This window comes from Varroa destructor, unplaced genomic scaffold, assembly GCF_002443255.2.
Source record: "Varroa destructor unplaced genomic scaffold, Vdes_3.0 BEIS01000006.1, whole genome shotgun sequence".
NCBI lineage: Eukaryota > Metazoa > Arthropoda > Arachnida > Mesostigmata > Varroidae > Varroa > Varroa destructor.
In genome coordinates this window covers 19,411,647-19,438,777 of record NW_019211459.1, presented here as the reverse complement: position 1 = coordinate 19,438,777, position 27,131 = coordinate 19,411,647, and the positions used below count along the sequence as shown (strand labels likewise).

General features: G+C 41.1%; 1 protein-coding gene and 1 long non-coding RNA gene across 6 annotated transcripts in view; one reads left to right on the top strand and one right to left on the bottom strand.

Annotated features, from left to right (window-relative positions):
* Positions 1-24,504, bottom strand: part of LOC111252772 (uncharacterized) — a 43,841-nt gene extending 19,337 nt beyond the window's left edge. For 3 of the 5 annotated variants that reach the window (XM_022811181.2, XM_086993773.1, XM_022811184.2), the window contains exons 1-7: positions 23,473-24,503; positions 3,357-3,468; positions 2,768-2,892; positions 2,328-2,411; positions 1,780-2,048; positions 822-933; positions 218-324 (exon numbers count right to left, since the gene is read on the bottom strand). In XM_022811181.2, the coding sequence (XP_022666916.1) occupies positions 218-324; positions 822-933; positions 1,780-2,048; positions 2,328-2,411; positions 2,768-2,892; positions 3,357-3,468; positions 23,473-23,779 (1,116 nt within the window). In that variant the 5' untranslated portion in view covers positions 23,780-24,503. Of the gene's footprint in view, positions 1-217; positions 325-821; positions 934-1,779; positions 2,049-2,327; positions 2,412-2,767; positions 2,893-3,356; positions 3,469-9,290; positions 9,819-23,472 lie in introns of those variants that run through there. The other 2 variants (XM_086993772.1, XM_086993774.1) reach the window with 2 other exon arrangements.
* LOC147754958 (uncharacterized) lies at positions 13,957-26,213 on the top strand. The gene is made up of 2 exons (XR_015330712.1): positions 13,957-14,331; positions 23,297-26,213. It is a non-coding gene; the product is annotated as an uncharacterized LOC147754958 (long non-coding RNA).
* The last annotated feature ends 918 nt before the right edge of the window (positions 26,214-27,131 follow it).

Below are 27,131 nucleotides of genomic sequence, written 5' to 3'. Positions count from 1 at the left end.
AAATTTTTAGAAATTGATATCTCATTATGTCTGCTGTAAGCTATTAGAGTGCTGTTCAAACTTGCTTTAGCTCTGGAGGCAGAAAATAAAACTTGGGTTAACTTAGTGTTGCTTTGATTATTTTCATATTTCTTGACTTCCACGGAGCGTGTTAGTTTATTGAACTTATTCCTCTATGCTACTACATCGCTTAGAGATTTGCGAGGCTCTGCCTTACCCGAAGGAAGCAAACCAGAACTCCAGCTCTGCAGGTACAGTTTAAACAAGGTTCGGGTGTAGTCACAAATGATCCGTGATCAAACTTCTGACCAGCGTATAAACAATCTGAAATTGTATATTTTTGGTAATCATAGTATTCAAGAATAATTCAAACAAATATGTTAGGATTGTCATTATGATTATGATTCTGTCACCTTTTAAATGGATATGGAGGACGTAAACAATAATTGTATAAAGAACCTCATTTCCTTAAAAAAAATTTCAATTTCTACCACATTTATTTACTATCAGCGTAACAATATTTATAAAAAGCGTACGTTAGTGAGAGAAAACACTAATCTCTGGGCGGTAACAATCCCGAAACATACGTAATGTAAGAGCTAGCGTGAACTTGAATTAAATCTTGTTGTAAATTGTTCCAGAGAAACGTGGACTTCTTGGTTTTTCAGTCACCTCTATGAGCTAACGGTGTGTTACGCTTGTATTATGGCCGATAAAAAAAAAACTATCAGCATACGCGGGCCAGCAAAAATCAGAATTATTGTTCATTTAACGTCTGTCGTGCTGGAACGTCATATAACTTATAATAACAGTTTACTTACTTGGTGGGACGACAAAAGGGACCTGAAGGGTTTGGGATCTCGGTGGAACATTTGCAGATGTTACGTTTCTTGTTCCAGATGGATTCCTCCTTTTCCACGGTGGAATTGGCAACTGCATCAGAAGCAATTATCATTAACTGGTCATTATAGTCTTACCTGTCTAAGAGTGCCAGTCTGATGTCCATATAAATATTGACTTTTCTCAATGTGACTTCGAGAGCACGGATTATAGCTTTACAAGTAGATCACAATGTCAGGGCTCTGATGTGCTGCGTCTATCGTCGTCGAAATAATTTTTCTTTGGCTTAAGAACGACGAATCGTGTTTACGTTATACACAGTATAAACATTGTTAGCATTGCTATCATACGTCTAACGAGCATGATGAATTGGGTTTCATAACCATGTATTAAATTACAATAACAAGGCCAAATTATAATTTAATAAAACATAGTCCTGAAAACATTTTACGAGGATATATCTTTAAATCTACAAGGGTCTCATGTGAAATAAGAACTGTTGGTGACACGTTCAATTAATGATTAGGAGAACGGCTGAACGCTTGAAATTTGGGGTGTAGAAGTTAAACTTATCTTGTCGAGTTCCCTGCGTTAGATAGAAAGCTCTATTTCGAACAAAAATAGTTTTCAGTTTTTTTTTTAGGTGGCACCTGTGTGGTGCTTTTCCATAATTGTAAGTAGTCCGACGTTCCAAGGCGAGACTTTGAATGTTGCAAAAATAACGGAATCATATTCCGGTTTGAAAGTCTGATTCAGGCAAGAAGATCGGAATTGACTCTAGATTAAATTGCAAAGGGCATCTTATCTTATTAATTAAATTACCCTATCCAATGAATATTTTTCGGTAACAGCAGGTAAATGCTGCACATGTGCACTGGTGTTTGGTACCACGGAGCGCTCTAGCGGTGGCAGCCACCTCACTTCGATACTGTAACTGACCTTTGCTGAGGTGGTTCCAGGATCAGGTTTAGGGATTATAGTCTGTTGCGATGACGACTTCGGTGCAGGAGTACCCCCAGTTACATGATGCTGAAAATTAGCTGAGGATGGCTTCCGCCGACGCAGGCTTGAAATTATGCTCAGGTCGTCGTTTACAGATTTAGGCGGTTCATTGGAACCATCTAATTCTCGCTGACCGTTAAGCCCACTACCTTTTTCATACTCCTGAGAGATCTGAGGACGTTCATTCCACCACTGGCCTTGTCGGACTGTAAATCGGATTTGGTAAATTACAACGAAGCATTGGCAAAAATGTACGCCGTTGAAAGATACCATATTGTACATATATACACATAAAGTTGCACAGCCATGTTCGTTGAACATTTCCTTGTGTTTGTGGATGATCAGAAGAAAAGAGGCTTAAAAAAGAAGCGCATAGATAAAGGGTTGAGCTGTAGTATTTTGTTTCATATTTTGACATAGATATCAATTTAAAGCTATAAGGTATCGTTGCATAATAGCTTTCTTTTATCGATTCTACTACGCACAATCAGGAATGTCTTCAAAACGGTATCTTCTTCGAACGGCGTCGACGTGCGGGAGCTGAGGTCGTCCATTGGGCTCCTTCGGATCTAGAAGATCATGATAAGATTTGTACCAAGGTTTAGCAGGAAACTTGTGTAAAGCCTATTGAAAGACCTGACACTAAGGTTTGCTTCTAGCAACCGTTTCTGTTCTTTGTATGTAGAAAGACTCTGTCCTCTATTTGTCATGGTCTCAAATCTGATCGCTTTTCCGGAGGGAGTACTGCGATATTACGACAGTGTGGCACTCCCTCTGAAGACGACAACATATCAACGACGGCTCCGAGCCCATAGCTGACATACGTGAGATGTGAAAAGTATAATTTCCGAGAAGAGTCAGTGTGAATTTCTTTTTTTAATTCAATTATATTTAGTTATATTGTGTTTATTTGTATATATTGTACCTGAGTTCTTAATATAAATGATTTGGGGTTTCTCCATTTTGTGTTGGTCGCGATCCTTAGTATTGTCGTATTCCGGCTGGAATCGATTCTTTGAAGAAGATTCCTGCAGTGCGTCCGGCTGTGGTCTGAAGCAAGAAAAGTTAATCAAGCAGAAATGCTTGAATGAATGCAAAATACGCAGAATGTAGAGTAAATGAGGAACTGCTACCTAAAATCGCGAATCTACATCGGGAGATAGCTGATAACAAACCAGAGGCCAGTAACGTCTAACCGGAATTCGTCTTTTAGCGTTACTTGTACATAATAGCTTAATCTCGACCTTTTTAATTGAAATTTAGCAATTATTTTCTTTTTCTTTCAACAATTTACAAAATTACAATGAATCTCACAATTTAGCGACAACAACGAGAGCGCAAAAGAACAGAAGTTGTTTTAAGTATAGGCATAACCTATGTGTTAACCACGATCCAAGCAACCACGGTATGTATTTAAATATTTATTTCTACATTTTGCTATTTATTTCAACATAGATATATTAACACATAAATTAAATCGAATATTTGACCAGAACTATGAATTTTTAAATTACCCGCTGATCACTTGAGGCCCCTCAAGCTGTTCGTTCATATTTGGTGTCTGTTCCGTAAACGGCGTCTTGGCAGAGGTGTTCGTCTGATCGCTGAAAGCGACCGCAGCGGTTTCTAAAAATGAGCAGACAATAGCGATAAATGATAGCGTGTAGCTAGCTATACAGCGGCCTGCTAAACAGGCCTAGTGCTCCAGAAATCAAAATTCCAACGTCCAGTATCGGAATTTAGTCTTTAATGGGCAGAATTCTACCTTTGATGAGTAGAATTGGCGTTGGCAATTCTACGTTGGAGCGTAGTCATTCTAGAACCCCCGGCTAACTAGAGTAAAACGCAAAGTAAAAAAGGAAACAGAAAAATTACTTTTTTGTTAAAAAAAAAAAATGCACTAAAACGAGGTATTCTTCTAGGGCAAGTACTACACGTGTAGTTGTCGCAATAACTTATACTAATAAAATCGAGACCGAGGGGTTGCGTGGTAACGAATTGAAATATATATATATATATATATATATATATAAATCGTATCTGCTATCTCTTGTTTCTGAAAAGCCAAGCTCACTGAAAATGAGTTGTTTGTTCTCCAACAGCGAACACTCTCCGGCATTTTCCCATTGCTTATTTTCATCCAGCCTACTCGAGTTTGCAGCTTATCAATTGTAAGGTCCGAATTTTAAACCTGAACCACGTTAAATTATTCCATTGTGCTCCGTCACAATAATTTGTTTTCATTACGTTATAACTTCTACGTTGTGGCAATAATTTCGTTAGCTTGCTTTAATTTTCTATCGTATTCCGCCGTTGTAACATCGCACTGGTCCCGGGTTTTTGTGATGGATTTCCCCTATTTCACGTGCCATCTATCCCAAGCTGCTCAACGACTGCGAAGCTATTACTGTGTTGCTATTGATCTTTTGCTCCCTTAAGATTATTTTGCGTTCTCCAGGTAAAACTAATTCTATCTTCGGAAACGATGTAAGTTAACATTACGAAGACATCGACATTTAGATTGCTTAATCGTTGTACGTAGAAAGCGCTGCGACATGAAGTTAGAACTTAACAGCGAAGTAATAGGGTAGGATGTTTGAACCCGGAAAATTTTGGCGGATGATTTGTTGTAGGGACATCCGTTCATTTGCGACTTTTGTTATCATACGAAGACCAGTTATTTCTGGAATAAAAAACTAATTGTTTCCAAAACCGGGCGGCGCTTCTGGAATTAAACGCAAATAGTCTATCGTCCAATCTTTTCGCGCTAGACGAAGAGTTGGTGAAACTAAAAATTTCCTTTTTTGCCCAAGAGCGTCAATCTACGACAAAGCCAGTTTTAATACAAGTTCTAAGAAACCCAAGAAATATATTCATGGAGAAAACCAAAAGCTTTTCAATAAGGTTTAGATTCAAAGTGCTAGGAAATTAACGAAAAGGACTCGTTGAAACACCTGGATTTTTTGAACAGGACTTTATGACCGGTTTAAATATTAAATACTAGGGCTTCGGATCCGCTCTGCAACTCGACTTTGTCTAAAAGTAGATCTGAATTCGCTTTAGCTTAGATCGAGAACGGGGCAGTACTAGATACCATCCCTATGAATAGTATGGATCATGTGTGAAGAAAAAATTTTTTTCCCCATTGATTAATGAAACTCTTTGTAGGTAATACAGAAGCGTGTGGTTGTTTTTACACGTAATTTCAGTGGAAATAGTCACTCAATCTCGATATATACATTCGTATATATATATATATATATATATATATACTTGTTGAAGAGTATCAAACATTGATATACAGAAAATTAAGGAATATACTGTGCTTATTGTGTAGTTTTTTGGCTGCAGCTAAAATAATTCACGGGATAAATAAAAAATAAAATACGAGAATGTTTAACTCTATTTTTCCGAAGTGCATGCGTGTGACATGAGGCCAGATTTTTATATTATTTGAAGTACTATTACTGTAGAATTCGACGCCATATAGCATACCCCTTAGAAATAAGCTCTCATGGGTAAAGTGCGGGTTAACTTTTTCTGATTTTTCTACGTTTTATTATGTAGCTGTAGAAGGTCACCGTATATCTATTGGCAGTAAAAACGGCATCGAAAAGCCGTTTTCTCGACGAAATAAATTGACATTTTTATAATCCTCTATACTTTGGCGGACCCTCGGTTTCGAAGAGCCCATAGTTTGCTGTTCTGGAATGTGTTTGACCGTAACGTGCGGAGGCGTAACGTGCGGAGGCGTAACGTGCACGCGCTCAGTCTCGTAGCCTCTCAGATGTTTACGTGCAACTGAATAAAACTGTCCCAATACCGGTCATCGACGATTGATGAACGAAGTAGGCGATATCTTTGACTTCGCAAGGTAACTCTTCTACACGGTTTTTTCCTTCGTTATGTACTGCGTTTTGCAACTATTTTATGTAATTATAGCAAATAAGTATCAACGTCTTACAATTGATGGTTTAATTACGTCCTAAAACCACGCAAGTCTTCGTCTTTATTCATCTTTTGTTTCTGATAAGGATTGAATATATATCACCGTTTCAATATGCTCCGACTCGAGTTTGCTTGTCATTGTTTATACAGAATGACCTAACGCGTTCCTGCGGTAGTCCTGTTGCCATGCGTTAACACTAAAAATGCCCGTTATGAGAAGTGACACCCATCAGCCAGTATCCTATTGCTCTTAATAGATTCCGCGATGGTGATATTCAACACAACAGACGATTGATTTACGACAGTGGTTGAAACATGCTCGGTTTGTCCCTACTTCGACCTGTGGCCAGAACCACGTCGAGAGACCTCCTGTGGCCATCTGGGCATCTGTTCGAAGCGTACAAATCAGCCACTGAAATAAAATCATTAAGGGATCTTGCGATAAACATTGAACCAACTAGTAGCTAAGTTAGACGACGAACGAACTGTGTCCCTGTACGATTTTCTGTTTCTGCAGTAAAAAAAGCTGATGCGCCCCTTTTGTGTTATTCATCTCAAGGATGACGTACGTCTTTAGCATACGTTCGGTACAATTTAACATGGCGTGAAATGGGCGCGTAATTTGAAATGGAGGTGTAATCTCTGTTGGGCAGCTTCGATTTCTACTCGAAATGAAAACGTAATGTCATCGCTTCGCGCTGTTGTCTAAAAATGATATAGCCTGAAACCATCACAGAAGCCTTATTTTCACTGATCAATCTCTTCATCCCTAATTCGTATTGCCTTAACTCCATCGAACGGTTTCGATAAGTTTCAACTATAGCAATAGATTTTCAAGTACGCCGCTAAAATACTTACGTATGCTTGCCATAAGCAATTATCTCGGCGCCCAAAGAAGTACTGATTCGTTTTCCTATAATAGAATAATCTAATAGATAGAAAGAAATAGCATTAGCGTCTCCTCTGCCATGGCGCTGGTGCGAAATTACAGCGAAAAAGCTGGAAATCTATGATTTTTATAATAAAAAAATCGACGTATCCCGATAAGCATTCATAGAATTACATAAATAAGTATATAAGTGAAATTTGCTGGCCAATAATATGATAGTGATAATCATTCATTCAACCAAGCAAGTGGGAATCGTTGCTAGGTTTTACGCGAAACTGGAAGACAAAAAATTGTATGCAGTAAAAGAACATGGCTTCAAGTTCTAGTTAATGAAAGCATTTGGGTGGAAAACCTTAGATGTAGATGTTACACCAGCATCTGTTTTCTAAGGAAAAACCCAGTTGAGAAATTGAAACCCATTAATTCCTATTTTAATGGGTTTGTAGTTATCAAATATTATTTGAAGAAATGACACACGGAGAGTGTGTCAATCTCTTGTTAACTTAACATTTGTTCAAATGGGGCGTGCCATCTAGATACGCGTATTATATTCATGAGGTATCTTCACATATGTAAAAATATGTAAATTTGATGACATTCGTAATCGTAAATCGATCACGTAAATTCGTATATGTACAGGTGCGTCGATTCAACGGCTATAGAGAAACTTTGTACACATGTTGCATACGTATGGTTGTAATTCTAAAAGGCTGTTTGTTGTACTCCTCTAGTCTTTGCTGGTTAAATTGTCCAGTCGATATTCCGAATAACTATATAAAAAATGCTAGAAGCAAGAAGAAGAAGAAGAAAAAGAAGATGTCCTGGGAAAGCCTCTATTGAAGCATGGAACGCTCCGGCACGATGATACGAAGTGTACTAATGTTCAGGTTTGTACCTGTGGGTGATTCGCGTTCGGCATGATCTGAGTCGACGCAGTGCTATACATCGGACAGCATGTCGTTCAAATATGCCAAAACTTTGCAATAATGAAGATTTTATGTTATTTCATTATGGCTATACATACGCTGTTTCCGTGATTTTTTTTTCTCTATAGTTTAGTAAATTAATAAATATAAAAAAAATAAATTAAAAAAAAATAAAAAACTACACTAGTTTTTATTTAGTTTAGTATCTCAGGACTCTGCACAATTAATCTCATCAAAAATTGATTAGTTGATCGTTGATTGCAACGGCGACAATGAAGTTACGCCGCATCTCTGTCGTCGTCGTCGTCGTCAAAAATCACTGCGAACTAGTACCCTAATCATATCAGTTTATCGGCATCCCCTTGATAATCGTTCCAAGCTGCTACCGTTAATTTCAACATTGTTCACTTGCCGCATTGAGCGGAACATGGCGGAAACTTCACAACAATTACGCAGTCCTCTTAGACTCGCAAATTGGACGCGTAGATCTTCTCAAGCGATGAAGCCGGTAAAATCTGTGTATTGTTTTCTTCTTCATGTAGACTTTATCAGTGGAGACAAGCCAGCAATAATAACAATAAATTCACTGGAGTTGTGTTTGCTACAACGAAAAATCTACTAGCGTTAATAGATTTTTTCTGGCTGTTTCCGTGCTGGCGCACGCTGTTTTGGCATCCGTTGCCATGCACAACCCCATTAGGCCTCGTTTACAAGACGATCACGAGGTAATGAGAGTGCCAAAGAACGTAGAATGGTTTAGGGATCGACAGCGATAAGTTCAGAGCCGCACACACGGACACAAAAACGTACCGTATTCGAAAAGGTTTATTTCGCCGATATCAATTTTAACTTATCGATGTATATTTTCCATTTCTGAAAAACAGAGAAGACGTGGTGAACAGTACCTCTTAACAGCACGTTCTTTACATGCCAAAATTACATGCATAGAGCGACAAGTCCTGCATGAGCATGGTGACTCCGTGCCGGTGGCAGGCCCGACCGAGAAATCGAATTGACTCTTAACTGCCTGGATGGACGTAAACAATTATGTAGTTTAAGAAGAACACTGTGAAGGGGAAGGCTAAAAGGTAGCGGCGGCATCTTGACGTTTGTTGAACAATATTGTCTTAACAACTTCACAGATGTGGAAGTATTCGTCGCAGCTTTGCTCACACTATAAGTTAATTGTTGCAGATAAACCCTTAAATCGGCTTCTGCACATCGACTACCTGTGATGTTCTACCTATAACTTGTTCCCGCTATTCCTTCTGGAGAGGACAACCTATACCACACACCATACTATATACCCCCACATCATGTTATGGCTTATTCCATATTCCGTGTGTAGACTAATCACAAGTTAACGTCCACAACGTATTTGTTTCCTTCCTCTGCACGTTGTTGCCATGGGCCCCGCACGTGCTTGTGCCGCCTCTCTCGTCATCAAACCGCCTGCCTCTGCCAGTGTTTCCGATATTAGCATTATTTCGCCTTTCAACGTCGTTGCATTTTCGAATGATTCACGATCTCATTTAATTAATGGCCCCTAGTTGAATAGACTGGTTACGTGTTCACAAATGTCTCAGCCGTGCGTTCATCTGTGTCGACTGATACCTCTGCGCTGCCGTATGCTTACCCCATGCTGGCACCGCCTGTCTCCGCTTACCTCGCGCACCTCCACTTACCTCAAAGTTAGTCGGCCTCTATGGACAGCATCTGCGGCTCCAGTTGTTCCGGCTCTGATAACTCGATGAGGTGCTGCATGTGTTTTGTGCTTTACGGCAACGAAGATATGCAGAAGAAGCTCCTCCTTTTCGGCCAAGCAGCGTCAGGTCAAGTTATATTCCCTTGCGTCGGGCGATATATATACGTACTGTTGCGTTTTAGAGGTAGTTGCTCCATGTCGCTTCTAAGCTGAAGGCAGCAGTCCAGAAGATCGAGCTAGCAAAGAGAATTGTCTCTGTGGATATGTGTGAGCGTTATGCCGACAGATAACGTCGCGCACTGCGTTTGAATAATAGATCGCAGAAGGCGCAATAGACGAAGTATCTATGCATTCTTGAAATCCGCCACTTTAGGGTGCCTATATGAAGATACACAGATTGAGGGAGAGGGGACTATGGACAGGGAACGAATCTCCAAATATCAGACGAGTCGAAGCAGTTCGTCCTCGCGCTACTGCATCATAAGTTAGAAACGAAAGCAGCGACGTAATAGCGGCGATCGCTACGGTGCACGTGGCACACGCAATACACAACAGTAGATATGACAGTAGTAATAGTAGCAGCGACGGGACACCGATGATGAAAAAGAAAGGACTCCAGATGAGAACAAGCACGGTTAGTGATGTTAATGTCGCCGTCGCCACTGAAGAACGGCGACGACGTCAGCGCCCGCAACGACCACAGGGAGTAGCAAGAACAGGCAAAAGCAACAACGGACGAGTTCGTTGACTTGATCCTACAGTCAAAATCAGACCCGTATTTGGCCATGCTTATGATGGCGCTGCTGCTGGTGGGAGGGAAAGAACTCTGAGCTCGCAACGATGAGTCCTTGTTGGCGATTTTGCGCCAGCAGTTGCCAATGCAGGCGGGCGCGCCAGCAAACAACAATCACAACGGCTGCCGTTACCGCGACGGCTTTTTACACTGCATGCAAGCTCGGGCCGTCCGCATGGCGCACCAGTCTGCAACTATCAGCTGGGGAATCGTTTTGTCTCCTACGTCTGTTACTGGTAGCCCTCTTTGAACATGGGCCAGCAACAGAAAACTTGGGACCAACGATCAGAGAAAGAGACAAATCATGATAGAGCGTTGATTGTCGACAGAAGTTGGCCGATTACTCTATATATTTCTCGAGGGAGGGGAATAGCGGTGTCAGCTGAGGTTCTAGAAGAATAGGACAGATAACGAGAACCTGGACTTCGTCTGATGACTGTGACGTATAGACGACACAACAAAGAAGGAGAAAGGCCGGTTCTGTATTTTTTCAGTGCTTCATAGCGGGTGCTCGTGTCATCGCTCTAACGGGCGGGGGTGAATGTTTGCTGCGTAACGGTTGCGAAGTAATGTTTGCCCTTCGTAAACGCCTTTTGGTCAGTAGTACGTAATGCGATGAGGTTACCTCGTAGTTACGATACATTTGCAGCCGTATCCGACGTCAAACGTAGCAAGGGCACGCAACAATCGTGCTATGATCACTTAAGTGGGTTAAAGCAAACAAACAAATTGCGTTAAACATGCCCATCTTTACTTTTTTTCTGCTAAATGTAACGACACGATAGTGACTGACAGTTTAAAGTACTCAAGACTTTTGCAGTCCCCTGACCAGTACCACAATGATGAGTGTTTCAAGTGATGATACACGATGGCCGACTGACGGGCAGCCCTTCCTTAACCTAACCCACGTCTGTCGATATTAGGTATAAGTCACAGTACTAGTTTCATCAGTAAAACTAGTTGAATCCGTTCCATATATCAGTTATTTTCATCCGACGTGTTATTAAGACCGAAGTGGCAAATTTTACCGGTTATTGAAATAACACATCAACACATTTTCGCTTATTCTTTACTTTGGCCAAACTATGGCATTAGATCGCGAGCGATGGACAGCGGAAGGGTACGGCATTCTCCATCTTTGAAAAACTATGGAAGTATAGCCTAACTGTTAATGGCTACCATGACGCAGTGATGCTTAGAATCTGCTCTATGTAAAGATACACAGCCCAAACTGACTCCCAACAACGGACTTTCTTTAGTTGTTAGCTAATCGAAAATCCTAAGAATGCCTAAATATTTGAAAAATTTCTAAGCCTAACCTAGGTGAGAAGAATTTGCGTATAAAAGTATCGCTGAATAATTAAATTCCAGTCCATTAAAATGTATTTCTAGTTATTTTGAGATATTTTTCTAACTTTGCGAACTTAACTTCTACTACGAATCTTTTGCTTTGGCTCATGGAACTATTCTTCGTAACCTTAGAAATACGTATAGCGCATGAACTGGTGATTTCAAGTTTAACTAAGGAAGTGAGCTTATTATCTTGCGTAAGGAACTTATGGCTGAAAAGAATCAATAGAGTCTTATTTCAAACCGTGCTCAGAACGCCATGCGGCACGTTTACTATTCCTATGCTAACTGAATGGATCGTTCTGTGGAGAAACGTTCAATAACACGTACTTTCAATTCAGTTGGTCCAGCTAAGTATATCGCTTATTATATTGGAAGTAACAAAAATACATAGAATAATAGCATCGGCAAGTAGAAGGGGCGAATGTAAACGAGTTCAATGGAACGCTATTATCTTACACTCAGCGTTTAGCCAGCCACACGTTTAAAAGTACGTTTGGTCAGAAAAATTCAATCTTGTTTCTACAGCTTTGTCGATTTCTGAAGATACGGGCACCAGACTTACGGGGCTATTGATCTAAAGTTTCCACCCCTCGCCTCGCTATTCATACCGACTCGGGCATTATTCAAGCAGTGACTCTGGGCAAATTGGGCGTGAGAAGAGTGAGTGCCCTGGCAAACAGGGCAATCGTAAATCAGCTTGAATGATGTGCCCACATTAGAAACAATGGTCTATGGCACACATTTTTACAAATTACCACAGAAATTCATATGTAAAATTTTGTGTGTATAATACTTGACGATACTTTGTCTTGTCGGGAATGTGGACATCTGAAGTTCAAACATCGAGGCATATGCCATGAGGACATCCTGCCAGCTTTGTTCAATTCCGATAGAAAAACATACATCACTTTGTATCAAAACTCCGCCATCGTACGCCGTGACGCTTATTTTCCAAATAAACTTTGTTCGAATGATTATAGCTACAGTATGAGGCACTTCTGCTTTAATTTTATGTAACAATTAGGCACACTCGCCTCATTTGATTCTCGCAAAGGCCCTTGGATTTTTTTAGGCATTAAAGAAAGACGAAGTTCGTTTTAGTTCTTTAGCCGTTCTCATTTTGCTTGACAAGTATAGAGATCACGGGTTTAGATTCGTTCGAGGTATCCAGTTCTGTGCATGTTGCAAGAAGTCCAAATGCGCCATCGCACGCTTGTAAAACCGTACGATATATAAGTAGATTAGCGTGAACTTCCACTTACCTACCATTCACACGTTAATCATACGTGACATAATATGATAGAATTATAATGACATAACATAATCATAATAAAACTTTTCTGCTCTACAATTTTGTGTGAATACGGAAAAGCGAAAAGAGAACGATTAAAATTAATTATCAAGAATGCCTTAATGTCTATATCGCGGTCGACGACGTCGGTCTATCGACTCTTAACAGGCAGCCTCGTTCCGAAGACGCGAAGAACGGTTCTTTGCCCGCAATATTACCCTATTAATCCTATCGTTGAAACTGCACTCGTTCGTCAGGTACGGCTGCGCGATCTTCTTGTAACACCAAGTGATGTTCTATAGTCTAGTCTTATTGAAGTTTTATACGAACAAAGCAGTAATCACGAAAAGTGTCTCGGAGCACATCTGCATGACGTAAATTGGCGACATTATCGTTGTCCATGTGTTCGTGTGTCTGGCAAATACCAAGCTATCAAACAGCTAGGCACCAACGAGTATGATTTTTCGACTGACCATCAATCATAGTCTTGCACCGTCTCCTTGGTGCCTATCGATTCGGTTTAAGGGCTTTCATTAGCTCGCACGTGTCGCTGCGAGCGTACACACACACACACACACATACATACAAAAACACATAGATATTAAATGAAATCTGATTGCTCAAAGTAAAGGCAAGGTCTTCTTCGAATGGATCTGCCTTCGCTTTTTACATTATTATCGCAAACCCATGACAGCAAGCGGCAACGCGGGCCTCGACAAAGGACATTGAACTATTCCAGCTTCGTCGCCGCAGCCGTCGTCGTCGTCGTCGTCGATTGACGCGCGCCCTTCAGAATTCCTTCGAGAATCGTGTATTTTTTTTATTGTGCCTTGAAAAGGTACTATTTTTTTCTGTTTCCTATGTGAACAGAGTTTAAGCTCTATTCATTTTGAAGGAACAGACTAGTGGGAGACGCATATATATGCGAGGCGTCTCTGTGTTTGGACAGCTGTTTCCATTTCTGGTTCTGTATCGCGAGTAGATGGTAGCGTCAGCCAGTCGTCGCCGTGACCAGTACGTAGCGCGATTCTTGGCATGCAATACGTCTATATTCATTACATAAGTACCGCACGCAGCTGCAGTCGCGCTCAATTAAACTTGTTACATTGTGTGTGAAGCATCGATGATAGAGGCAGCACTAGTCTCATCATCAGGATGTATTTGTGGTATCTGGGAACCTGTGTGTTTGTGTGTGTGTGTGTGTGTGTGTGTGTGTGTGTGTAACTGTAGCATTATTGACAACGCAAACGGCTTACGACCTGGCGAGAGATACAGAGTCCTTTGTGAAAGGAGGGTGGGAGGAGAACAGATGAATCGAGCTGCCGTTGCTATTGTTATCTGGTGGTAACAGTTGCTGGCCTTGTCGCCCTGTCAGGGATCCTTTTCTGCTTGTAGCCAAAAACTACGTCTTATTTCGGTGACGGCAACGGCGTTGACGCTAACGATTAACGGGGCTGTCATCAGTGTATTACCGATAGAGCGATCTAGCGACGCGGCTCTCATTGACGCACAAACGACTCTAATAACGTTTATTATAGATGTGTCTCTCTTCCTTTTTGGGAAGCGCAGGTCTTCTCGCGACACGTACGTAATATCTACGAATATTAACGTCCTAATGCAAAAATACAAGTGTTTGTTGATAACGTGGGTTGATATTGATGGTTTCATTAGACTAACCGTTGAATGAACGGGCATTAGCCATGGGAAAATTAAGCACTATATTATTAAGCGGGACCGACTTTTATGTGAGTTGACTTCTTGACAATGCAAAATTTGAACATAGGTAAAACAGTAAATCTTGCCAGTCTTTCGAGCCGCTTAAACATCGGGGAATACATGACTGCTCTGCCCTGTGGCGAGGACAGGATGAAAATTGGATTGTATGTTGCAATATAAAGCGTTTCGGCGTGTCCTTTGAGCCTGAATCAGCTTATTTTCGTAGACTAAACCGGAGATAGAAAAGATAAGCTTGTAATAATGGCTGTCTTTTAGTTAATAGACGACTTTGGAATCAGGATTGTTTATCATGGATTTGGCAATGACCTTTTTCGTTACCTCTCAGCAGCAAGAACAGGCCAACATACTATGTTTGTTATTATTCTGTAGTTTAGAGAACAAAGACATCGTGTGGATAAACGTGTTATAACAACAGGGTCGTAGATTACCCTAGCAGACGTAGATTGGTCTACACGCTACGACAAGTCCTTTGTGGCGTTTCCCGTTAAATCAGTTTTGGAAAAATTTAGATCATCCGAATGAGCTTCACAGAGCAGAAAAGAACGGGCACACGACGACGTAGCCAATTTAATTCATCGAAAAAAAACTGATTTACAAAAAAAAAAAGACATTTCATTTGTTAGGAATTTACATAGTTGCCAGTCTTTCCGATGACTCACGACACCCACCGTTAAAAGAATTTATCGTTGGACGAACTGTTACTATTGCTACCGCTATACGCTTGAACGTATTGAACGTAAAAATATTTCTCGCTGATTTTCTGTGAGATTCCCATTAAGTTTTAACGCTTTCGAAACGGTACGACTCCGGTCGAATTTAGTGCGCCTTACGGAAATACGAGCAAGCGTACGTAATAGGTCGAATAGCTTTGACCTTACGCCTACCTAATTGCTTTATTTTGCCTCTAAGGCAACTATAGCCACGATCCACATCCGAATTGGTTAAATAAACATAGATTTTTTTTTCTTTTTACTACTATTACGTGTTCTGTTTGTTTAAATTTTGTAAACGCCTGAGTTTATCGTAATCGTTTTCCAACCATTTTGAAACGTGCTTGCATGCGACTGGGTCGATGCACATAAACGCCATTTTGGTTCACCTTAATAATATCCCTTTACGTACATATACGTCAGGCACCCTAACGGGATGTAGCACGTGTCGTCACGGCAATACAGGCCGCATATCAATGGCTTACTTAAGATTCGACTGGCAGAGCTCGAACTCAGGCCTTTTCGCCATTCGCAAGCGTTTGTGTCGCATCGCAATAGGTCGCTGATGAACAACAGACTCAGCTGACGGGTCAGTGATCGCAGACGTGAAACGTTGGCAAATGTACATAAACCATTTTCCGACACGAACAAATTTTCGTTGATTTTTATGCGCGATTTTTTGTGCTTAAAGCACGCATTTATCTGGCTTACATAAGCGAAGCAGGGGAATTAAATGTGCACAACAGAACAGAACAGATATTTTATGCTAATGCCGGTAGTTACTTCAAACAACTGACCACCACGATACCCATATGATACCCTTATATGTGCGAAAGGCTTCATTTCAGAATTTCAGAGGAGGACCAGTTTGTCTGGACTATTGCGGCTAAAAGTCTTGTTAACCAGGCTGGAGGTGATATGATGGCTGTTTATGGTAGCTAGCGAAACTAGCTCCTACGGAGCGATTATAACGAACGTCGAATGTCCGAGACGACTCTTGGTGGCGGAAAAGTCATCATATTGCTGGAAAAGCGTTTTCGCCGGATAAACATTAGTCCTATTCGGGACGGAATGACATCCTTACGGGAGCAACGGTTGCAGAGGCAGATGGGATCAATTATAGTGTCAACTCGTTTGGGCTTGCAGTCGGCCAACGAAACACGGAACAGAGATTGACTGATACCATAACATTGCCGTTATCAAGCTAGACAACAGTGCAATAAAACGTGATTCACCACCCCAGCATCGGAGTGACGAAGGAACGAAAGATCTTTCAGTATATACTGAAAAAGGAAAAACGCATAAAAGCAACACACGACGGTTACACTGGAAGAATATTATACTTTAAAACTTTTCCATTTGCTTATTTTAACTATTACTTACTAACAAGTTAATGGCGCTGATGCAAGCCCCCTTTCGTGCAGAAAATTTGCCGTAGGATCGAGAAAAGGTTCCCGTGGATGTAGAAAGTAACTCCGGCGTATCATATCTAAGTTATATGAAAACTTGCATAGAAGTTTTAAGAGTTGCGCAACAGTCAGCACTATAAACGATATGATTTACCCACATCAATTCATACTTTAGGAAAATATTACGCTTGAAGAAGTACACTGTCTTCATCTTATCTGATGTCGTGATCGGTCTAAGCGTGTGAGTGGACGATCCAGAGCTTGAAACCGTGTAAAAGTTCTGTGGTTCAATCACTCCACTCGCTGAAATCTCAGCTCGACGGAGAGACACGGATGCGAACTTCTATCGTTCAGTGAAGTTCTCATAAGAGTGTATCAACGGAACTAATTCCAAGTTACATTACACCCGCCTACATTGTCTAAAATTAATTGAAACAGGGTAATGGCCGACTAAGACCGCTTAACCGAAATAACAAGACGCTGTATAGAAAAGTTTTCCGAGCCGCATAACATATATATATATATATACCTACATACATATATCATACATTTACCGTTTTCTGCCTCCTTACGAGGCTCCTCTGTCTCTCACTAAGCTGCCCGAAGCTCTTTAATGACTTCCAAAAAAAATCCGTCCCCTAATATCGCTATTTAGAACACCTCCGCATTACCTCTCCATGCTCTTGTTACTTAAATGTGTAGTTATCATCATCACCATCTTTAAATGTAAAAGTATTATTCATTCTTTTTTTCGTCCACAAACGAATTCTACTCGTAAATGAGGCTTGTCTAGGTTGGACGATTTCAGTCAGACGATACGGATTCAAGCCATGCTGCTACCTACGAACCAGCCGCTGCGGCCGTGACAGAGCTTAAGCGCAGCTGTCAGACCGAGAAACAAACAGACAGCCAGCCGAATTACGTGTTTTTTCACACACTTCCCACAGTTTTACGGTGACTTTGCTCGTTCACGGGTACGTCATTCGTGTCTGGTCTGCTATCACTTGGTTATGCAATAAAGGTTCACCAACAGCGCAGCGCTATTGTTGCAACGGCTTTAATATCAGAGGGTACCGTTGCATTATAGGGATAATTGTGCGGATTAGGGCTTCTAGAAAGAAATAGCATAAAAAAGGGGACTTTAGGAGAAGCAATCAAATGATACTATTGTATTTGTCTAAACTGGCTTTACGACTACAGTTCTGATCGACGCTTTGTTTAGCTGCCGCTCGTGCAGACCACACTTTTCGTATGACGACGACGACGACGACTCCTCGAGATGTTTGTAAGTTGAATCGGTCAACTTTACGGAGGAAAATCACAGAAGTAACTATATTCGTGCGGTACATACGTACGTATTGCCTCTGTGGCTGGAGTTGTTGGTGGCGCTGAACTCGCTGTTGTTGCTGGCATAGTGCAATGGTAAAAGAAAAATATCGTTACCTTTTAGTTAGCTCATTAGCTGTAGCTCAGGGCGTGATCACGCCGTTGCCATGATTATACTGTTGTGTGGGAAATAGGACTGTTGTATAATGCGATAGATTGGTCAGTGGGTATAAAATTGTGCTAACGATGGCTGATATAGTGTGGAACAGGGTCGAGCATGCCAACAAAGTTGGAACCGATTGATACTGCAAAAACACGTTACTCTAAATTAAACTTACGAAGCTCACCAAGCGTAGACGTTACGTCAGCCTAATTGATTGCGGGTCATATCTATTAAATGGCTTAAACAGAAACGTTCATTAAGTAATGTTTGTCTCTTGATACTGTGCTTTCAAAAACGATCTTCTTTCTTATCCGATTTCTGAAGTTTACAGGTCAATTCTTCTTATGCTTATTTCTTATTCGGTATATGCTTTTCTGTCAATGTGTACCTTGTTCTCATCTTCTGAGTACTTGCGATTGTTTTCGATGTACAATGACGGATTTATCTATTTCACGAATCTACAAATTGTACAACCGTTGTATTTTCAGCTATATGTAAAAGTGACAGGATTTACAGTAGATCATTTGACCATCTCTCCACCCTTGTAATGCTACCTAGGATAGAAGAGTGTCTGTACGAAATTATTGTTTGTATTGAAAACGAAGGATTGTTCCGCCTTGAAGAGTCCGCTGCTGCTGGTACTTGCAAAGCAGGAGACGCGTTTCGATTTAGGCAAACCAGGCATCATAATTGTACGCTGGAGGGACATTACGAACAATAGCCAATCATCTCTAGGTTCAATAAAATCAGCAGTTGCTAGTGGTGATACTGATAGTAACTGTCTCATGTCGGGTGTTTTAGTCGCATTTACGCATGATCTAGCGAGGCCTGTCCTACCTAACCTATTCTAGGCCGTGCTAGTTTCATTTGGGCGGCCAAGTGTTCCTTGTTCAACGACACCTGGTTGCCGGATGCAGTTGTGCAATGAGCCTTTTTTTCACCGTGAGTCAAAGCGATCAGGTAAGGCAAAATGACATATCACCAAACCCATACTATAATTTCGTTTTTCGACATCATTTTAGCCATTGGCCGTCGTTCTCATATACGCGGTCAGTTTCATTAGGTATCAGAAGTTACGCTATACATTATCTCCAGGGTACACACTATATATTATCCTATAGTAATCATTATATTCAAACGACTCCCGGGCGTCGAAACGCTTTATTTTCTAACAGTGATTGACGCCATCAAATCACGAACGCATAACATGTCTAATCGGCGTAGTCATCTCTTGTATATACGTATTTGGCTATAAGGCATTCTATAAAAACGTGAACGGCTCCACGTGGGTCTGATGATCCGTGACGAATTCAATGGGTATCAGTAAATGGAGGACTAGGACTAATAGTGAGGCTTAGTGACAACATTGACTATCGTTGCCCATATTGAAGTTTTTGACTGGCAGCATTGCGCTCGCCTTTAGCGAAAAGCGGTTTTAGTGAAGAACGGGAGTACAACAACAATGTTGGGCCATCGTGATTTAGAAAGCGTCGTTTACTTAGCTGAACTTAGATCCAACAAAAAATTTTGCTCGTATTGTTGGAGGAGACATTTCGTCCGTCCCATTCTCAGCATAGATAAAGTAATACAATAGCACAAAGTAACAGTATATATAATTATGTCAGTGTTTGCCATACATACATACATACATATATCACTTTATCTGCTTTGATGCTGTTTCGGCATGTGGGCGGCGAGCCCACTTTTTCACAGGTACTCACAAGTGAATAGTCAATTACAAATTAAAAACTCCTCAATTACAAAAATATGTATTTCTGTAATTGTGGAATTTTCGTCGCACCTCGTTCTGTACAGGCAGAGTGAGAAAGGCGGAATTGAAGTATTCTGTGAATCGGTATGGTCAAATGCTAGCGTTATTGAGCATAGCGGGAATATTGCTAATGTAACAGCTGGCTGTCTGGTACGGTAATGTATCGTTTCGACAATATATACCAAACCAATATTGACTAGGTCAAATGAAGCTGATTAGGACAGTGATGAATCAGTCGGTCCTTCGATGCATCGAATATTTTCAAGCAAAATATAGCTTCCACAACGTTTGAATATGTTGTAACAACATGATGATGTACGGCGTTCGTGAATGCATAAAGGAAAGGTGAAATGGGAACAGCCGCAGGAAAAGGTCCCGCATCCTATTTTGCCGTGAAAACATACGATGATAACCGCCAGTCGCCGGTCATGCTCCTATTAGGCGTGTTCTCTGTATATGGACCAACAAGGGCGGCTCTAAAATTTACGATTCGCTACGATCTAAGTCGCACGACGCTTCGTTTGGTAGTTAGATTCTGACATCCCGCCCAACCCACAACGAAGTGCTTTGACCACTTCAGTACCGATTTTTATTGAAGAAGTAATTTCGCTCTCACTTGTAATTACAGTAATTACATTCAAATAAAATGATCGTCACTGTTATTGATTGTTATTATCAAATAAGTGTCGAATGGCGTTACTGCCAAACGGGTCGGCCCTCTCGGATCGCCCCACAGATAATTCGGTTTCTGAACCGCATCGTCGTCGGATGGCAAACGAAGTTCTCGTCCCGTCACAATAATACGAAAGCAACTACCCAACCTAATTGCCCCGATGCCAGTTTGCGTGTTCGGGCGTCTGTTCGCCAAAGCAGCTTCCGTCATGCCTAGGTGGCATAAAGTTGGCAGTGATCCTATTCGAATCAACAGTGTTTGTATAACGTTGAAGCAAATATATGCACGATCTTACTAAGCAGAGATTGAACTTTTTATGGGGCTCGATTTCTGCGTGGAAGAATCGATCGGGGATTTAGTAAAACAATATGTCTCGTTAGCATATAGCAACCTGCGGATTTCGATGACGCTATTCAACAGTAATTCATGTTCTATACTCTGATACTAGAACATGAACGACTAGCAGTTCAATGAAGGAATATACGAGAAATATTTCGCATTTTATGATCCATACCGTTGTCAAACGCCAGCTCAGGCGGCTCGTTCCCAGCACGAAGCGAGGTGTTTCTAGGCTCGTTTTTAGGCCGTTTTAGAACTTAGGCCGTCATGTGTCCAGGCAAATACGTTACCGCTGGACTGTTACGAGCGCAAGACGTGTACACAGAATGTTTAACAGTGGCCGAGATAAGTCTAGTGCATCGAGTATTCCAAGCGTGAGAAATGTCCGAGCGTCTCAGAGCGGAAGCGAAAAATCATCAATGACATTTTATATTCTATTCAATTGAGTTAAACGCGATCAGGTGTTTTTGTTCTGACACTGTAAATTACAAACGAAGCTATGTATATCCGTCATTTGTTACGGAGCTAAGAAGTAACTTGTATGCGAGGATCGATGGAAAGCTGGAAAATCATTTTTACATCTATTTTTTCACTATTTATACTGTCCTTAATTTCGAAAAACTATTCGAACAGTTATTTATATATATATATACATATATATATATATATATATATACATATATATATATATATACATCCTTATGAACCACCTATTCGCGGCGTCGCTTAGGTGCGTAGCTCCCACACTTGAAAGCGTGATCTTCGGCTTCACTTTGAACGAGAGACAAATTCGTCTTAACCATCGCGATGACACGACGCGAACCGAAAACAGAAACACTTACTTAGACGTCATTTGCTGTATGTATGCTACCCAGAACTTACTAGTTCTGAATTACAGACTCAGAAATTACTAATGATGCGTAAGATAATTGCAGCTCTTACACTACTATCATGTTATATTGGTCATCATAAGAAAATTGGAAATGTAGGAGTCTTAGATATGAAGATTCTGTCGTAACTTATGAGTGAACAATCAAAACTGGAAGTGTTTCATTTTCTTAGCGTTTTGTACACTATTATAAGCAAGTTTCATTATACTGCTGAGGGGTTTCATTCATAGCGAATTACGTCCTAATAGGCATCGCCAGGAACCGAGTGAAGTCAGAAGCACCATGTTACGTCTTTTGAGACGAAAGAACAATCGCACATTCAGAATAGAGCTAATTTCCTTAGAGAAACAATATTGCACGAGAAAATAAAAACAACTAAATAGCCAAAGGGCTAATTGATGCAGTTGCCTCCGGCTGAACGTTTCCGCAATATCTGAATTGAGCCCTAGACTTTGAATATACCCAAATATCAACAGCTAAAGTTTTCTTTTGTCTGTCAGAGTTGCCCCGTTTCAGTGGTAACTCCGTCCCACCTGATTCGTTTACTTTACCCTTTGTGCATTTACCAAGCACGTTCACCTGGTGGCAGTTTGAAGGTGCCCATTTACTTTATTTACCATATTTATTTAAATATATGAAATTGACCCATACGTCTGACATGGACAGGGTATACAATATAACCGTGTGCTGTAAATATTTTATAATGTTATTTGGAATCTATATTTGTTATACTGATCCGCACGTCTAAAAAGCGGACGTTTGTGTCTTTCAAAGCGCAAATATTATATTGACGCCCCTCGAACCCAAGTCCACCGATCGACGGCAGCAACCTTCGTAGTAGACCTGTACGACGCAGAGGTAATAATCGGCACGTCCTCTCAATAGTAAATTAGTACTCTAGAAGATGCTCAAAGCTAAAACGCGCAACGATCTTGTGACCTTTGTCAGGCTCAAACAGAAACAACTTCCTTAAATCTGTCCCGTTGACCGTCTCGGCGAGTATCTCGTTCGTTAGCTAAGTTTCCAGTTAGGCAATTCACTTGGGACGCTAATGGCGTTCTACGTTATTCTCAATAAGAGAGTGGTCAGCTTTATTTGTCTGCAGTAGTTTGTGTTGCTAAGGAAACATTCTGGGTGTTTATTAACCTCGTAATCAGTAGCGCCTTAAGGACACATTATGCCACGCAGAAATAAATGCATAGTTAAATTTATTTTCTACGTAGACACACATATAATGTTGGTTATTGATAGGCATCACGGGGCTTGCTGTTTCACATAAATACTATATGGTGTACGTAAGCGAAGATAGCCATTTACATGTGTAGAAAATATTGAGCGGAACAAACCCGTATCAAAATATAGTCTACTGCTCAATATTTGGTACTCTCTGCTGCTGCTATTACTGCAATAGTAGATTCTATTAAACATTAACGCTCCTATTCGATATTTAGTCACCTTATTATATCAATACGTTCACACTTGAATCAACTAACTAATTAATTCTAACATAGAGCTCTCGGTTTCTTCTCAGTTTATGTGCCATTTTCAACTTTGTCAACGTCTGGGTAGTGAAGTTTCATATGCTGAAGTTCGCGTCGCATGGTAACTATCAAGGAACTCCAACAACGTGCCACCAGCTCACACTTTGTGACCATCCGCCAAAGACTCGGGTGATATCTGTCAAATCGCAATAAACATTGCACTTACCGCCAGCAATGCTAACACCCCATAGCGTCAGCAGGTTAGCGCAGAGAAAAACCACGTGATCCCTTGTCCGTGAATCAACCATCTTTACTCTAGATCGAAGAAAATAAGCTTTCAAAGACCCACGCTGTTGTAATTTTCTGGCAGATGCTTGACAAACACTTAACACAATTATCACATTTGAATGAACACCTTCTCTGCACCTATGCAGCTGTGCCTGCTGCTGAACTCTTAGAATAATGGCGTCCAATACTACTTTACCCTGCGGGTAGTCACAACTCTTGTTCAGCTTCGCAGGCTGGTCAGTCATGTAAAATGGCTAGGTGCACGAAGTTCTTCAAGGCATACAGCTACAGCGGTCTTCAACTGTTTCTTCACCTATACGACTCAATGATTTGTTTCCAGAACGTGTTGAAATGTTTGTAGTGCACGCACCCTGTCAGGCCGTAAGGTAAACGCACACGGCCGTGTCGGCCTCGACCTGTTACCGATCTGAGTGACGCTGTCTAGTAAAGAGCTGCGCATGCCGATTCGACGTTGCCCCTCATACGTTCGACTGCACGTAACTGTAGGAGAGCCATAAGGCAATTTACGCACTTAACTATCTCATAAGATCAGTAATGGGTAGCAAGAGTCCTGGTCCACATGAAGTCTCTATTCTCTGAACTGTTTCTGTTACTTCGGCTCTATGATGTTAAGCAGAGGTTATCAGTGGCAAATAATGAGCGGATCATGTGCCGGAGTGTCCCACCAACGTATGATAGCTGCGCGTGAATCGGAGTAAACACAGAGGTGACTACGGCGGTCGCCCTTTGTATCCACTTGACTGGCTCGCTGGCAGAAGTGTGAAGGCACCCAGTAAAGGTGGCCAAGCGCGAAGACTTCGGGCACTCTGGCGTCAACGCCGCGGGGAGATGCATCTGAAGCTTCGGGAGCTAACTTCATTCTTCGTCGGTCGGGAGAGAGGGTATGATTGTCGCGGGTGAGGACAGACAGACTGACTGAGGAGTCCGATAGCGTCTTCATAGCGGTGTCTCCATCGTTGCCTGATAGATTGGCGCTTATCGAGGCAGCCTCACGATAGACGAACACCGTGATGAGCCGAAATAAAAGGCAGAAGCAAAGGAAAGAGAATGGAATTGGCAACAGAACCAAAGGAAGAGAACAAGCAGAAAATAAGGGGGGCCTCGTGTCCTAAACGGGGTGAACAGCCATCGCCCGCATGGGTTCAAAATTTACACTTACACTAGTCAGCGCCATGTGCTAGACACTCAAATCGGCAGCTAAATCGCTATCCATACACACGATAGATGCCACATTGTTTATGTTGAACTATCTCTTCGGGGATCGAGTTATTTTTACTATAAACCTTCGCTGTTCGGTCCATTTAAGGACAAAGTGCATTTTTGCTCAACCTTCCGACCACCATATTTAGTTTACGCAGCTGTATGTTCTATCTACCGGATTTTAGATGGTTGATATGACAGGATTTACAAGATACACATTACGGGCGCGTGCTTGCTGGATGTCAACAGATGTAGAGAGAAACCTATTTATTCAACAAAGTTGACTACAATTGAAAGCTACGAGCCTGTCGGATACTATAAACAGATTAAGAATCGGAATGAAGTTTATGAGAAACATGTACGTTTCGAAATTAACATCTATGAGGAGGATGACAATATTCATAACATTAGAAACGAATGAATGAAATTGATTTTATTGATAAATCCATATTTACGCCAGTTAATTGAACTCAACGTAAGCTTCGATATAGAACCCGTGACGGCGGAGCTGTTCCGGTAGCCTGTCTTTGGAAAAGCAAATATCATTAATGTACCAATATGATTATTTAGTAGTAACAATCTAATGATCGGAAACTATTTCTATAAACAGAAGTAACTTCAGATGAATATTTATTTCATACAAAACAAATACTTAGATATATGTGAGCAATAGTCTATATATTTAGCAAAGAATGTTCTTCTATCCTATCGCTCACGCACCTAATCGAGTGTTTAGGTTGCGTATTCACGCGTACATCCTTAAAATAACAAATACAACGTCTCAATGTCCAGCTTGTCTATATACGTAACCATCTAGCGGGACCTAGATCTCTATCTACAGGCACATTCAATATAGACGATAAACATTACCCTCTACGGAGTAAATATTTAGTGAAATTGGTTGTGCTGTTTTCGGCGAAGGATTCGTTCCATCCAAAAAAAACTCAGTCCCGGTTAAGGATAACGACGTTAAAGCTAACGAAAGAATAATGAAGTACAACGGCGAAGTCAACTCGAACAGCTATGACTCTACATAACGACACCTTTATAGCGTCGGATACACTTCAATCAAGTTAATCCGGCCTGGGCCAGTTCTTTGCTGATGACCATCTGAGGCTCAGTAGTAATTAATGACCAGAGTAACTGTATTAACATCGTACGACGTCAGGACCGGTTCATTGTGACTTAGCTATTTTCCAGTATTACCTATAGCGCCTTCATGGATGAAGCTGAAAGGAATGGATAGTTTCAAAATGCTGTCCAGCGGCTCACTAGAAAAACATTGCCAGTGAATAAGCTGAATATAGTGCACTTACATCTGTTGATTCGTAAATCGACCTTGATATTTGCTATAACCTGACTGCTTGAGCGTCTCTCACACTCAATGTTTTGCACTTTGTCGCTTGTACCTTTCCTATAACGCTCTACAATAAAAACATAAACAAATTTCTTTATTTACACATATGTATTTAGTACGTGCCATTGGCGAGACTTGAAGCGATTTATTGTGTCTGTCAACCTTATCTTCTGGTTTAACTTCAATGCCTAGGTAGGTTGTCAGTGATTTTTGTTTAGATGACGGCGTAGAACCTGCGTTCTCGTCTCCTGTTTTCTACGAAGGTTGTCACCGTAGACCCTCGTATTTAGCTAATATTTATAACCAAAGCTGTAGGAAATCCGTCAAACCATCATGGTGAGGCCACCGTTTCTATATTTACCAGTTCAACTCAAACGGTTTTCTATACTCCCGGAAATGGCAAATAGTTAGCTTCAGTATTAGCAGCTCTGCGACGCTTGCGGCATTAATCTTCAACAAAGGCCCGTTCAGGCCTCCCACACAACACAACGTTGAACAAAGGATGAAACAATCATCGGGCTACCGCAAGGTGGTCGATGAGTCCACTACAGCCTAAATGTAAGTTTAATGATAAGTTGACTATAAAAAGTTAGAATTTGGCATTCTAAATTACCATCCATATACTTAACTATCAGTTTAGCAATACCGTAAGTGAGTCGTTTACAGAATACCGGATTAACGTAGCAGTCTATGACATCTTCAATGATCAAGATTTCGTCTGTTCATAGGGAGTAACGCTTCGCTATGATAGCATGCTACTTTATCGCCGTTGCGCATCTTATTCGACCCAGTCGTTTCTCTGTGGCCTTCGTCCTGTCGTCGCGAAGGACGCGTCGTCAAGACAACAAGCAAACAGGAGCGGGAGCTATAGTATCCGTTGTACACAGAGCCATAACTTTTAACAGCTTGATAAAACAAGAGTGTGGCTTATCTTCCGGGGTACGAGAGCTTCGCGTAGAATTATGTCTCTTTCTGGTATCTAGATAATGGTCATTGTTACGTGGCAGGCCTTTGTTTTG